Genomic DNA, 15672 nt, shown 5'->3' with positions numbered 1-15672 from the left:
CTTTCGTGGTACTTCTCATGAATTTTTCTAAGTAATATTAAAGATTACTCTCTACTGGAAATAGTCTGGACCAATTTTGTTTCAGTGGATATGGTTTGTTGCTATGCTTCAGTTTGTGGCAGCGTTAAACTTCAGTTGCACACACACCCAGCAAAACAAAACAAACTCCCCAAAGTTTTAAAAGAATATGAGATAGGAAGAAATTTTCAAAAACATGTGCTTTCAGTACCTGAGTGGAATGCAGTAGCCAACATAACCATGGGTTGATTATTACTTGTTTAAATGAATTCTGGTGTAATAAAAATATTTCAGAAGAGCAACATGGCACTTGCAATAGTGACTAAAGTTAAAGATATGATGACACTTCAAGATTTGAAATCCTTTACAGTGTCCTTTTAAGTGTCAGCAGACTAGTATCTTAGCTGCAACGGAAAAATAAGAGGCAAATCCTAATGAAATAACCCAAATCAAGAATGTTACAATATTTCACAGTAATAAAGTCTATGAAACTAGTGATCAGCAAAAAGCATGACGGATAATAGCAGCATATGGTTTACAGTTTTCACTTTTTAATTTATTAATATTAGTGGTGCACTCAGCAATGGATAAAGCAAGGAATGAAATTATGACTAAACTGGCAATTATCTACCACATGTCAACACTTAATTATGGTCCTTGTAAACAGCTAACTCCTTTTTGAACTTTAATTGCAAAGAAAAGAATATTTACATATAATATATATGTATATAGCCACAAAACCAAAATTAAAGTCAAATCCTTATCAAGGAAATTGTGTTTTGAAGAGAAGAAAACATAATACAATATTAAATAGTACATGTCCAAAGATTTGAAGGCATTGAGATTTTCATGTTTTCTTCATCCAGTCATTTCCCCCTGGATTTTAATAGACTAAATACTTCATTTCAGAGTAAATAAGTGGAAATATTATAGAGCAACTCCGGTAAAGAACAGCTCCACTACTGAAAAATGCTCGAGGTGTGGTGATCCAGGACTCTGACTTAAAGCAAAAATAAACAGCGTATAATGCCACAGCAAAGAAGTGGCCAATCAGAACCATTGGTTTAGGAGATAACCTGTATTAAAAATAAATAGATAAAACATGTAAATAAGCAGAATGAGAAAGCACTGACAAATTTTCATTTTACAAATAGAGATCTTCACTCAAGATTACACACCCCCTTCTGATTTAACTTAGTTGTCTTGGAGCTGCTTACACACCCTGTATTCCCTTCTACAGTACAGCCAGCATACACTGCTGCTCTCTCTTAATTTCGGGTAGTCTGTCTCTGCCTTTATCAGCCCCCAGGGGATTACTCTCAACAGGCTCTATCGGCTTTAGCTCTCATTTCAAAAATGGAAAAATATAAATGCACACATTCTCACATGTTCAGACTAGTATGGTTTATTGTGCATTCACCAGTTCCTGAGGGGTCACTGAGAACACCTTCATAGTTACCATTTTCCTGGTTCCTTATGCTCTTCTATGGGAGGCCTTATCCTTAACTATTAGCTGTCAAGCATGAAACATCTTCACCAGCTCCTCTGCTAGTCTGGACCCCTCTACCTCATTCAAACTTCCATGCCATCTACATTAACTTCCTCTCTGGCTTTTAGGGGCATTTCTTTACAATGAAAAAAAAAAAAAAGTCAGCATTTAAAGACATAGCTTCTAATAAAGCTCCAACTTATACTACAATCCTAAAAATACAGGTTCATGTGGACCATTCCCCCCGTGCAGAGCTGACTAGGAGCAAAGCAGAGCCTCACAGTGCTCAACCTGGTTCACATCAACTATTACGAGCACACTGAACTTACACAGAGAGCAATCCGACAGGACCCGAGACACATTCTCCACCAAGTCTGAAGTAATGGAAACAGGCTTTCTTTAGCTGATGCAAGGAATCTACAAAATTAATTAAAATCACTCAACAATTATATTCAACATATACCAAAAAAGTTTTCAGCATATGCAACAGTGGTATTAAAACCAGAACTCTGGTACTTTGGTAGCTGTTGTTCTGTTAAATTACGCTGGATTCTGAGCTAGTTTTATTTAAGTAAAGGATAGTCTTACAGAATATCTACACATTCTTAAATTAACTGACACAAGAAAATAATTTTCTGTGTTTTTTTTCCTTTGTGGGCTTTTTCTTTGTTGTTTTTTTTTTTTTTCTTTTTAAATACTAACTCCAGATTTCCCTTCACATTGCTATAACTCAGTTTACATAACAATAGAACTAAACAACTAGGTAGAGAACACAAGCTAACTCATTAAAATCTTTAATTTATTGATATATTTTTAACATATATTGATTGATATATTTTTATATATATCAATATACACACACATGCACTTACATACACATACATTTAATATATATCAATGTACACATATATATACACATATACATACAAGCACATGGACATACACACATACACTCATATACACACACATCCCCTCCCCAGGCATATTTATTTACTAAGTTGTAACTAGTCAGAAGTTACCTTTAAAATATACTTACCATCTGTGGCAGCAAAGAGTTCATAAAGTGCCTGGGCAAGAACATTCACTACAAAAGAATGAGATCTTTTTCTTGACCAGTAAAATGTTCTTTTTGCCTAAAAAAAAAAAAAAAGGGGGGGGGAAAGAAAAAAAAAAAAAAAGAAGTATTTCTGTCAGTAAGTACAGAAAGTACAGAAGAGCATTCAAAAGATTCCCAAAGAGGTGGTATTTTCACTCATGAAAATGTAGAGTGGATTTAGTGATAGGCTAGATCAGTTCCAAGCTAGGTCATTAAGGAATTTTGGAAACTTAAGCCCATTATCTAGGCTCCTCTTACACTAAATATAGAAAAAAAAGTAGTTCCAGGGTGTGCTTCAGCTCACCCTATATACAGTAGGTAGCTGGGGTAGGTCAGAAACTTGAAGGATAACGCCCACCTAGTTCTCTCTGTTGATTAAGTAGGAAATAACTGGAAGTCTGAGGTGAGTAGCTGAAATGTAAGTATGTGCATTTGGTCAGGTAAGTCCGGTATTGCCCTGACATTCAGGGTCCCTCTAAGTACTTCTCAATTTTCAAATACACTTTTTGAATACTTTACTTGTAGTCTATAATTATTCTAGCTAGAATTTAGCCAAGACAATATGTCTAACCTGATTAAAAGCAGTAAACAAATAACTAAGAAATCTTGTTACCTACTCATCAGAATTTTGGGTCTAAATCTCACTGAAAAAATAAACCTAGCATCAACATTGATGGTGCTGATTCCTGGGAAAGAAGGATGTCTTCCAACTTACTACTGTGAGATTAATGCAGCAGTCAAGGGGCTAGCGGAGCATTGAGATGCACCTGGAAAAACTGGGTACACATGCTCATTGTTTTCTAGGTACCACTCCCACAAACGTAATGGTCCTAACCCACCCCATTTAAGATCAATCTGCATTACAAATGCACTAATATGGGAATATCAGGTTATACTAGCCAAGCATGATGACTAGACACATCACACCAGTCTCCTCAAGCAAAACATGACAAGTCAGTAAGCAGTTTTGAATCTGCCGTTTGCCACACAGTCACAGCACTCACAATTCACAGCTCCACTTACTAGGGAATGACTAATGCACAGTTTAACTATCCAAAGCTTTGAAAACTGCTGTACCTCACTAATAACTTACCTGCCCCCAAGTTGCATAAAACCTAAAAGTGTGTTATTAAACTGCAGCAAAAGCTACCTAAAATAAGTCCAGAATAAAGCTCACCTTAAGAACATCAGCATCTTCATAGAGGTCTGGAATTTCCTGGAGCAAACTTCTCCATATTTTAATATCGTTTAAAATAACACTCATTCCTCCACCAGTTAAAGGGTGTCTTATATTATATGCATCTCCTAAAAGAAGAACACCTAGGTAGAAGAGAAAAAATAATGGGATACTGCATGACCATTACACAACCTTAGAACTCAAACCATCTATTTTTTTTAAAAATCAGTTTTACTTAGCATTCCCACCAGAAAAGAAGATGAATAACAACTAGAAATTAAAAAAAAAAGAAATGGGAAAAAAGAGGATGTTTTTTAATTAACATGCTTAAAAAGCCTTTATGATGATCACAGTCAAAATATTTCTTTCCCTATAAGTATGCATGTGTGTATGCCAAAGAACACAGACACACTTTTTAAGGTAATTTCTCTCCTTTTTCAATCAAGTTTTTCTTAAAAAGACCACACTTGTATAAGCTTGAACAACTGAGTGATTTAAATTTAAAAATAAAGCAGGCACTGATTTTAAGTCTGGTGTCGATAGATGTTCCAAGTAAATTGTGCCCAAGGTACACCTTTTTAAAATACTGTTTTTCATAGAATTGTGAGACAGCTGTATTGAACAACAAATACACCTCTGTGAAAACAAAGCCCTAAGTCCCAGAAGAAGTTTATAATGCCTTTTTCACACCTTTTTTATTTCATAATACACACCTTTTTTGTTTACAGCTGAAGGAGGCAAGAAGCTGGCCGGCATAGTCCTTAAACGATCATTCTGAACTGCTATTAAGAATGGTTCCTTTAAGTGATCTGCAATAACCAAATATTTTAGTCACACTACTTAGAGTCTAAAATAATTTGCACACAACCCATTACATATCTTGATATAATTATATTATAATTATATATTATTATTATTATTATTATATCTTAAGAGATATTCTGAATTACTACCCTTACAGATGTGAGCTGAACAAACTGCTGTGTGATGTGGAATCAAAGAAGAATGAATGGTTACTGAAACACTAACTGCACACATGGAAAAATCCCACACAGTTCAATGAATTAAATAAAATGTGCCTTTTTTAGCACATTTAATTGTGACAATTGTGCCTGGAGATCTTTCTAGACTTACCAGGTAGTTGTGGATAAATGTTCTCAATCATGTATTCTTTTAAATTTTTTGGCATTTCTCCTCGAATATCAACAAGGACCCGAGTCTCAGTTGAAGAAATCTGATAGACCAGCACTGGACTACTTTTAGCTAAAACAAGTTCAGCATAATTATCTTTAAACTGTGGTGCATCCTTAAAAAGAAAAGAAGGGGGAGAAAGATTGAGAATGATTAATGAAAGGATATTAAACTTCAGGTATACAATATCATTTTCTGAAAAACTTTGAAATACAATCCCATATCATATCATTTGGGTTATTTTTCTCTTTAAATGAACAAGAGAAGTGTTTTCAAAGAGAAAGTGCTGAACTTCAGTGTAGTTACAATTCTTTTGGCAATACACTGCAATATTTACTAGGATATATGAATATATGATATGATATATTTTATAAAATATAAAATATATTTTCATTTGAATACCTCACTAATATTTAATACAGCCATTGATAACCTGTAATGTAATCAGTGTGGTAGCTTTCAGTAAAATCATTTTGTTTTCTTTTCATAAAGGAAGTAGTGGGAGAGAAAGAAATACTCTAGTCTGTACACAACTACATGGAGATATCAACTGAGGAAGAATCACAGGTCCTAGCTAACTAGGTCTTAAACATGTTTCCAGAAGTAGAGAAACAGGAGGCACAAGGGCAGTGGTGAGTGGGTTAGGGACCAAAAAGTATCGAAGTTCCTCCAACTCAGTGTTTCCAGTCCAGTGAAAATTCTGTAGCTTTGGTTTCTTCTCCTTAATTATTTTTGCTGTTAATGCAATAAATGCAGCAGCCACAGAGGACAAGACTCAGCCAGGATTTCTAACTGGGTTTTCCAACCACCCAGCTAGCCAACCCACATTCCCATTTCATCTCTTGAAGTTTACAGGTCCTGAAGGTATGTATGTACCTGGTTACAAGATATCCCACCTTCAGGCAGGAGCACAGTTAGGGTATTCTTCTGGAGTATAAAACATAGGTGGTTTGACCCACAGCTGCTGTGATGATCTCAAACTGCTCCCTGAACAAGCACCATAAACATTTCAAAAAAATGTCAACATCTTAGCTACCAATGTCTTAACACAAACCAGTCAAAGAACCTATATCCAGGGAAACAATCTTACAAATTGAGTTCCAGATTTACAATGGTGCCTACTTCTAACCCAGAGATTAATGCTATGTGAAATACAGCACTAGTAGCACATGTAATGCTACATTATATAAATGTTTAAAATTTTTTTCCTTAAAAAAGAAAGTAAGTATTTTCTGTGAACTAGTCTAGTGAGTCCACTGTTCAGCTTAAACTAGTGACGTTGAATCCTACTCTGTTTTTTTTAAACCTTCCCTTGTTCATCTGTATAACACTATACTCCACTCTTAAAACCAGAATCTAACTTTAAACAAAAACCCAACAAAAAACAAAACTGGCTCATAGTTACTTAAAAGTGTTTTGAGTTGAAATCTGATCTGTAACTATGCCAAACATGTTAAGTCTGACACAGCAAGTTCAGCTATCCTAGAGCTGGGATGGAGTATGCATCAATAATTTAAGAGTTAAAAATATAGATCAAAATTTTCAAGCACTCCTCAAAGGGACACAGAAACTGATAGAACAGCTGTATATATATTTCTAAAAGCATAGTTCTAGTTGATACTGTTGGAAAAGATAATGAACAACAATATATTCCATGAAATTCAGACCCACATTAAGAAGTGGCAGCATACTGGCTTATACAGTATCATACAAAAAACTTACCTTCAAAATGCAACCAACAAAATGGGATGAAACAGTAACTTTGCTGGAGACCAAGTTTTTTCTGAACTTGGAGAAAAGTCCATCAGCTACAACAGTAAGTGGTGCATGAAGTTCCTGCAGCATACAAAAAAAATAAAGACAGAGGTGATATTTCCAGTTTCACTTAACAGTGAAACAGCTCCAAAGCTCTCATTAGATGTTCTACAAAACAACAAACATAAGAGAATCACAGACCACATTTATAATATATTTACTAAGAAATAGAGTATTTTTTTGCCTTCCTCATATTCATATTTATCTATACTTCCTCTAAAAGTTGATCTAACCATACAGTCCAGCCTTTTTAGACATGCAATCAGATAACACAGTTATGGGGACTGTGTTGGAATTTGGATTAAAAAAAAATAAATTCCCACAAGAAAAGTAGAGTAATTGATCCCTTCAGCCTATAATGCTCTTCAGGAAGAAAAAGAAAACTAAGAAGAAATTTTAATTTAAAGAACCATTCATAAGCAACTAAACAAAACCAAACTGAAGTGTAACAAACTGAAATGCAGTAAGCATACCAAGATCTTCTTTAAAAGACCAAGAAGCAAACTCTGAGCAGTTCCTAGTGTACTTAGGAACTATAAGAACAAATAGCGTATACAGACAAAATAGAAAAGAGTAAACTGATTAGGTTCAGCCTGAATGTATGCACAAATTCCTAATGTTTAACACATACACATTGCTCTCTAACATGAGCAAATTATTCTGATCATTAAAATACATTGTTAAACATTTATACTGTAAGGCTTTTAGAGGTAGATGTTTCCTTCTATCTACAGAATTCTTGAGGTCAGTATATTCAGTGATTTAACTGCAAATGACTAGATTTGTACTGAGCATTAGTCCTCGGCCTTCAATAATCTCATACATTTGACATAAGCAGAAAAAAAAAAAAAAAAGTTTTCCTTTTAAGCTTTTAGGATGCAAATAACAAGGCAAAAAAGCATGTTGTGTTTCATTAGCACTCCTGGAAAATATTCTACTATTGGATGGAAGTATCTGGTGAGCCAGTATGTGAATGGGTTCCTCTACGAGCAGTAGGAATCAACTCAGTCACTTGTGTCACACAATCCTTACATCTTTTGCTGTGCACAGGGAAGACAGACAAAATCAGGTTAAGAGTAGAGCTGAGTTAAACAATATACATGTATGGTGTCTGAGCTTATAGAAGTGAGCTCCAGAGTAGAGCTAACAAAAACACTTTCCTATGGATTCCTGTCTCAGATGACTTCAAGCTCTAATTATTCCTGCAATTAGAGCAAAGTCACCTGCCCATATGGGTTTCCTGGTGTCTAATGATCCAAATATTTATGCTACAATTTCTCCACAATCAACATACTAAGACCTCTACTCTATTCAGCTGCCTGGTTTTGATAAATTGTATAAGTTGATTTTTAGCATGCTGGCTAATCTGAGTCTCATTTAAGAGAATAAAAATCTCAAAGGCAATGTGGTGGCCAACAGGTATGGAGAGGACAGAAAACCACAGACACAACACAGATCACCCTCCTTTCTTCATGAAAGCAGATTAAGGAATGCAAACAGGGTTTGGTTTTGGGGTTTCTTCTCCCTAAGTAGCTTCCCAGCTGTAAAGAGTCAGAGATAGTTGGAAACACAGTTAAGAAGAAATGTTTAGTGGAAATTACTTCCACTAGATTTCTAAAATCAAAGGGGATCTAGGCTAGCAAATGAAACAGTTCTTTCCAGCCACAGAACTTCAGAATTCACAGTGAAACATGAATTTGTTTATTCCAATTATACAGAGAGGAGATTCAAAGCCTTAAGTACAACACACATGCTCTCAGGAAAGATGCAAGGCTAAAACAATTGGTCACCCTACTGCTGGTCAAGTCACACTTAAAATTACAACATACATAAATGTGTAAAGCTTAAAAACAAATCTCAAAGCAAAATAAGCACTATCCCCCTCCGCTCCCAAACAAAACAAAAAACAACCCCTTTTACACTGCTGGGTGATAAAACTAATTGGATTGGGGAAAAAATACCCACAAACCACTCCATCCCTGCCAAAAACCTCTTCCTCCGCTAACTCCCTATCTTTCCAGAACCCACCTGTGATTCAGTGTTATTCTGCTAGAGTGGATTTCCTAATATTATTCATTTTACATGACATGAAAGACAGCCCAAGGAACAGGACTTGGAACTTCCCCTTCCTTCAGCTATCTCCAGAGGGGCCAAGGATGTTGTTTCTATTGAGCTCTCTTACAGCTTCCTATTTACAGCATTTTGCCATCAAGTGAGCCCTTTGTCTGAGGAGGGTCTAAAATGAACTAGTTCTCCTATATCTTGGGCAAATACTTTTAAAAGGCTCTCTTACATACGTTTTTGTACCACCATTTCCTTTTCTAAATGACCTGAAGATGAAAGTTTGTTAGTAATGCTCAGCAGTTTAGTATTAGTTGAGGAAAAGAACATTAATCAAACCAGTGACACAATTAAAATCGGCCAGAACTCTCTTTCTGTGATCCAAGAAATGACTGAACAGAACTATCTCTATGAATGGGTACCTATCTTATTTTCAGACACCTCAGTCAACGGTGGAAGTATATGTGGAAACAAACCATTACATACAGCCAAAGCACAAATCTTAAAATACTGGGTTTTTTACCAGTAACTCTCAAAAGATTTTAAACTCCAGACATAGGAATATTGAAATAAATAGTGAACTGAATTCTCCACAGACACTGAAAGCAGAAGCTGCACAAGAAGTTATAACAAGAATTCCCGTATGTTGGGACTGCATCCACTAGAAAGTAATCTCCCTTTATTAAAGCTTTCGCTTTATTGATGATTGCATTATTTCTGTACCAGTGCTTTGAAAGAGTTTTTTTCAAATTTTATATATATATATATATATATATGTAAACCAATGATTTTCTCAATAATTTAACAAAGATTGCAGCAGAAAACTGTCTTACCTTAGTGTCTCCAGTTTCTTTGTCCTTGTACTGAACACCCACAACACAGTCATCTTCCTCAAGTAATTGTAACACAGTTCCCTCAATGAATTTTGCACTGCAATAAGAAAGAAGGGTTAGAATGGAATGGAAGAGGATTGATGCCAACATTTCAAAGCATTAGACACAGGAGAGACAGATTTTCACTAATCTTGTCTCTGCCAACACTGTTTAAATTTTAGAGACAAGATGTGTTCTTGACCACTTTCAGAAGCCACATCAAACATCAAAAGTGTTTGTCATTAATTTCAGTTCAACACTACCGTTTGGTTTGATACCTGAGAACATTTTAAAACTGTAGTTCTTCTCTTAAACACCCTACCATTCAGCAGAATCCTCAGTTATGCTTCAGGTGCTCCATGGCAATGGCTCCAGAGAGGAGTCCGACACCTAACACAGGTCAGAATCCTGCTAAATGGTGGGAAACGCTGACAGTGCAGGTAAGATGTAACTCCAAGCAGAATTCTGAAGCAAGATCTGAAGTAACACTTCAGCACTTAACATGTACACTAGGTAGAAGTGAGGTACCTAATTCTTAGAGTAGTCCAGAATAATACAACCTGTTTAGGACAGAGACATCTAGCTTCTCACCTCAGGAATTCAGGATACATTTTTTTTTACTTTGCTATTTATGCTTTTAAAGTTCTGCTAATGCTTATGTTTAGAGTCAGAACTGAGCATCTTCTACCTCCCAACAAGAGCTATTTGGGGTTCACAAATTAAATCTCTGTAAACTTACATCTCTTGTGGGGCCTGAGCTGTTAGACCCGACCCCAGCAGTTCAGACTTTGCAGCTCAAAACAGACACTCTCTCTCCCTCACAAATATTTTCATATCCAGACGGAATTCTACAACTTGGAGAAATGAGCTAAAGGTCCACGTGAGAGTATGACAGTTAGATATTTAAGGCTCTCGGAGGGAACATGAGCAATTGAATTCATGTCTTTTCTGCATGTCAGCCAGCACGGAAAATTCAGAGCAGATCGTGACTGACTTAATTTACCAGGCAACAGGCAGGTTGGCTGTATCAAAATATGAATGGTTTTGTGTAAGCACACTAACAGAAACTTCAACACAGCAAGGGAGTGCAGCAACATGTCAGGTTAACAGCAGGTGAATCAGAGTTCTGTGGATCCTATTGACTTTAAATTTCTTCTATAGTTGTCACTTCAGTTATCTAAGGGTGTGCTCACTTCATTTTCTGGTTCTCACCCACTATAAAAATAATTCACTAATGATACCCTACCTCTTTCCTCTGCAAAATTAATTTTACTCATCTGAAATAAATTCATATTGCCTAGTACTTATAAAAAGGCTATACTAATCAGTAATAATTATCCTCTATCACAAGCTTTGAGATGAAAAACAAAGTGTCATGGCACTATTAAGAGTTCTTGACTGCTCCCGCACCTTAATTTAATATGCAGTTTTCTATGTTGCAATTAAAATGTAAAGCAAACATACACAAAATGAACAGACAGCGTGGAGAAAGAGGAAAGCATTGAATTCAAGTCACAAACTAGCTTTTATAAGCTTCTGCTTCAAAGACTGTGTACAGCTACTGGACTTTTCCCAGTAAGTGGAGCAAACAGATATCCAATTTTCACTGAACTTGAACCCTCAACAAGAAGGCTGTAGCTTTTACAGCTAGTAAATGCAGTTGCCGGTAATTTTAACTGTATTACAGATCTGCTATCTTTAGTGCTACTTTAGTAATTCATGATATAATAGATAGAAGAAAGATTTTCCAGTTCAGAATAAAGACATGTAACATAAAAAATGATGCCATGTTTCTCTTACAAGCATTATTTAGCAGAAAAAAAAGACAAACCAAAAAAAACAGCCCACAGAAACAAGCACCTAGAATCTGTTTCAATAAAAGTTTCCTTCTCAGCTCTTGTATAAAAAGAAAAAATTGAATCAGTTAAAGAGGAAATAAAAAACACTAATTTTTCTTTCATTAGGAAGAGAAGGTGTCTTCAAGACTCTGAAAAACAGAGCTTAATAACTGGAAAGAGCTACTTCCATTTAGTGCTCCTTTCTAGTTATTTTGCTTGATTTCTTGCTAACATTAAAACCAGAACAATGTGCAAATGTAGGAGCTTGATTTCTGGCCATCACAGATAACATCAGTGCAAGAAATTTATGTCCCAGCTCATTGCATGAGGGTTGGACTAGATGACCTTTAAAAGGTCCCTTACAACCCAGACCATTCTATGATTTTAAGAAATTATACCAGATTTGCCACTCATTTCTTGACCAAAGTTCTATGCATTGCTCACTGAGAAGAGGTTATTTCTCTGGTAAAATGCCAAACCCAAGAATCAGTAGAACAAAATCCGCCCCGTACCCTTGAACTGTTCTCTCACACAGATGGGCCAGTACCTTGCCTAATATTTAAAGCCTATACTCCCATAGTTTAAAGATTAACTTGTCCCAAAGGGTAACATATGATGTATATGCAACTCATGAACATGTCTGCAGAAAACAGAATGAGCAACTACAGCTGTTACTTTTTCTCAGTCTTGTTCATTGCAGCCCTCTTTGTGGGGACAGAGTGAAATAGTTAAGGAATCTCATGGATGCTGGGAACAGTGCTTCTGAATCTCTGGATCCCAGCTGTGCCGTTCACAAAGTGACTCACTTGGGCTCTGCCATAGCTGCCCTTCGGAGACCCATGATGAACTGGCCATGATGGAAAGATCTTCCACTTGCCACGCTGCCATCCTCAGATACTGGATAAGGAATTTCAACCTCCAAGTTGCTCTCTCTGTCATGAACTATGTAACCATTTACTATTTGTGAATCAATACCTTCTACTGTATCTGCAAAATATAAGCCAACGGAAGAGTTTTAAAAGTCTTTAAGAAAGCTTAATCACGTATGAGAAGTATTTCTTTACATAGAGTCTGATTTTTTAAACCAAAACACACATGTTTAATATTTTCAAAATGGCAGACTGGAAATACGCAAGCAATTTTAATTCAAATATTAAAGATAGATAATGTATTTCTTAATTTTCCCAGTAGGCATTCTTTTTCTAAAAACATAACTGAGTGTAATAACTGTTGTGTTATAGATATATTTACAGTTTGAAATGCACTCACCTTCAAGACCCAAGTCTTTAAGTGCATTAAAACCTCCAGGTTGCAACAATTCTCCAACTATCCTGTCGGGTTCCTTCAGGTCCCTCTCTATCACAGTCACCTTTCTTCCATCCCTTGAGAGCACTGTGGCCAAGGAAGAACCAAGGACACCTGACCCCACAATGATAATTTCTGGATCATATTGGGGTGATAATGTTGCATTTGGAGCAGTCTCTGTCAGATGTACATCTGAGAAGTTTACTTCTCTTTTACCCTTTAGAAAAGAAAGCCAAAGTTACATGTGCCAATGTATGTGTACCATAATCTTGTCAGAGGGCTAACTGGACTAGTTCTACTTTGACCCAGAGGACTGAGAGTGCACCAGTAGTTAAGAGAACATCTTCCAGTTTAGTTTTGTTCAAAATTAAATCAGTTGTACTCTGCAATGCAACAAAAACTCAACAAGCAAAGAAAAGAAAAAACAACCCCCCAAACAAAATCAAGATACTTGCGTAAAACTGTCCTGCTGATCAAGGACAACCACTAACATAGTCTCACAGAAACTGAAAGTTCCTATAAAACGCAGTAATCCAAGGCTGTCCCATACCCTTGGTCTATAAAGTAACACACCAAGGCCATCATATCAGTGAGTCACTACCACAAAGAGGCCTTAGCACTTTGCAGTGAAAAATTTATCAGGTTCACTGGAAAATGTACTCCTCTAATTTTACTGTAAGTGAACTACCTACCAAAATAACAGTTTATGGTAATTAACTCAGCATGGAAAAGTGTCAGCAGAAGCAGCTACCTGTGAAATGTTATAAAGAAATGGTCCTGAAATGAAAACGCTGGTATCAGACAGTCAAAAGTACAGGCAAAATTACCATTCAACTACATTGAAAACTGTTAGGAATTGTCATAGATCAGATTATGTATCAGTTAACATATAAACTGGTGCATGAAGACCAGCTGTGTTATAGTACCTTCCTACCAGCATCTCTTCAAAGTGGAAAAATGTTGCAAGGGCTATTCCAGCGCAAACCTGCAAGTCATTTCTCCAGCTGGTAAAATGAAGAATAAAGTCCAATTCACTCTTTCACAAATGCCTCAGCAATGCACTGCTGACAGTGGTAAAATACGATTGCATCAGTGAAACAAATGCCCAGAACAACACTGACATCAGAATTTCTAGTGGTATAGTGTAATGTTTATATGTACAACGCAGCAAAGGCGTGCAAAACTATCTGAATTCAGATAATACAAGAAAGTGAGGTAAAGGCAGGCTTTACCAGCAAAACAAAATAAAAATCTAGAATCTCTGACTTGCAGCCAAAAATAGTTTCAAGTGCTTCTGTCCAGGGGGTCAGTGCTCAGCTGAATTTGCCCAGAAGTACTGGAAAGAAGCCAAACAGTGCCAACCCACAGATGTACTGAATATGCAAGTCCAGTCGGTAGTCTTAGATGGCAGGACTCCAGCTCAGCTCCAGCTAGGAACTACAGCTCTCTCCGCTGTCTCACAAAGTCTCATCCTGGGCTGAGCGGAACCGACTGACTATCTCAGCTCTGGTCCTGTAATAATTGTACAATCAATAGTTTGGCAATAATTTCCAAATAACTCTATGTACCACTGTCTAGACAAGTGTGTTTTATCCATAAATATTAGGAAGCTGGTCACTGACCCACAGAATGGCTGAGGGTGCAAAGGACCTCTGGAGGTCATCTGGCCCAAAACCCCCTGTTCAGAGTCAGAGCAGATTGGCCTGGACCATGGCCAGCTGGGTTCTGAATACCTCCAAGGATGGAGCCTCTGCCACCTCTCTGGGAAACTGTTGCAGTGCTCAGTCACCCTCATGGTAAAAAAGCGTTTCCTGATGTTCAGAGCAAACATCCTGTGTTTCAGTCTGCACCCATTGCCTCTGGTCCTGTCACTGGGCATGGATGAAAAGAGCCTGGCTCCATCGCTTTGCACCCTCCCTTCAGGTATTTGTATGCATTGATGAGATCCTCCTGAGCCTCCTCTTCCCCAGGCTGAACATTCCCAGCTCTCTTGGCTTTTCCTCACAGGAGAGATGCTCCAGTCCTTCATCTCTACAATACACTGGCAACTGAAGATATTTTTCTGCTAGTATAATAATCCTTTACTATAAATCTTTCTTCAAACACATTTGATTTGACTCCACAAAACCCCCAGCATCTAAAGACAAACCCTCTCCAACCCCTTCTCAGCTCCTTTCCCTCACCAGGGCAGAGGGTCAGCAGCCAAAGGGAACAGGGGGAAGACACTGCAATTCCCATCTGAATTGAACCTACCTTTCTGGATTTGGGTTGTTCAACTTGTTGAGATCCTGGGGTGGGTTTGGCCCAGATGAAGCCAACAAGTGGTAAAGCCGAGAGAACATCAGAGAGCATCCCCAGGTGGGCCTTCCGCTGCTGCTGCTTGGGCCCCCTGAAGTGGTACCTGTACGAGAGCAGCAAGCCAAGGGAGAAAAACACTAACACGGAGAGTAGCACCTCCTTATTAGCGTAAGTCATGAGGTCTCCACACTTTTTATACACGTAGATGAAGGAAGCGATACCCAGAAAGGTCCACATTGTGAGGGGACCGGTCACTGCTCCTGGCTGCTTTCTCCAAAGCTTTCCCGTTGATGGATGCTGCCCCAAATGGAATTTTGTTCAAGGTATGAAAAAAATATATGTATAGAAGTGTAAAGACTTCTCTCCTGATAGCAGGGAGGGAGATCTCAATGGGAAAAACAAGAAGCTCCACAAAATCCTGTAGAGGATCAAGCCCTACCTCGCCGGGCTGCCACGGGAGCAGAGAGAGGTTTCAAAAACGAGAAAAAAAAAAAAAAAAAAAAAGAAAAAAA

General features: G+C 37.3%; 1 protein-coding gene across 1 annotated transcript; it reads right to left on the bottom strand.

Moving 5' to 3' along the window:
• Positions 1 to 547: 547 nt before the first annotated feature.
• Positions 548 to 15656, bottom strand: SQLE (squalene epoxidase). The gene is made up of 11 exons (XM_026843224.1): positions 15116 to 15656; positions 12827 to 13079; positions 12364 to 12544; positions 9681 to 9777; positions 6694 to 6807; positions 4915 to 5086; positions 4494 to 4589; positions 3781 to 3923; positions 2544 to 2640; positions 1837 to 1924; positions 548 to 1094 (listed from the first exon to the last, which is right to left on the bottom strand). Exons 1-11 carry the CDS (start codon positions 15395 to 15397, stop codon positions 902 to 904), a joined length of 1716 nt encoding a protein of 571 aa, XP_026699025.1. The 5' UTR covers positions 15398 to 15656; the 3' UTR covers positions 548 to 901.
• Between the last annotated feature and the right edge of the window lie 16 nt (positions 15657 to 15672).

The sequence above is a fragment of the Athene cunicularia genome, assembly GCF_003259725.1.
Source record: "Athene cunicularia isolate RWA chromosome 2 unlocalized genomic scaffold, athCun1 chr2_part1, whole genome shotgun sequence".
NCBI lineage: Eukaryota > Metazoa > Chordata > Aves > Strigiformes > Strigidae > Athene > Athene cunicularia.
The sequence above is the reverse complement of the archived record's forward strand: the minus strand, read 5'-3'. Positions and strand labels throughout refer to the sequence as shown.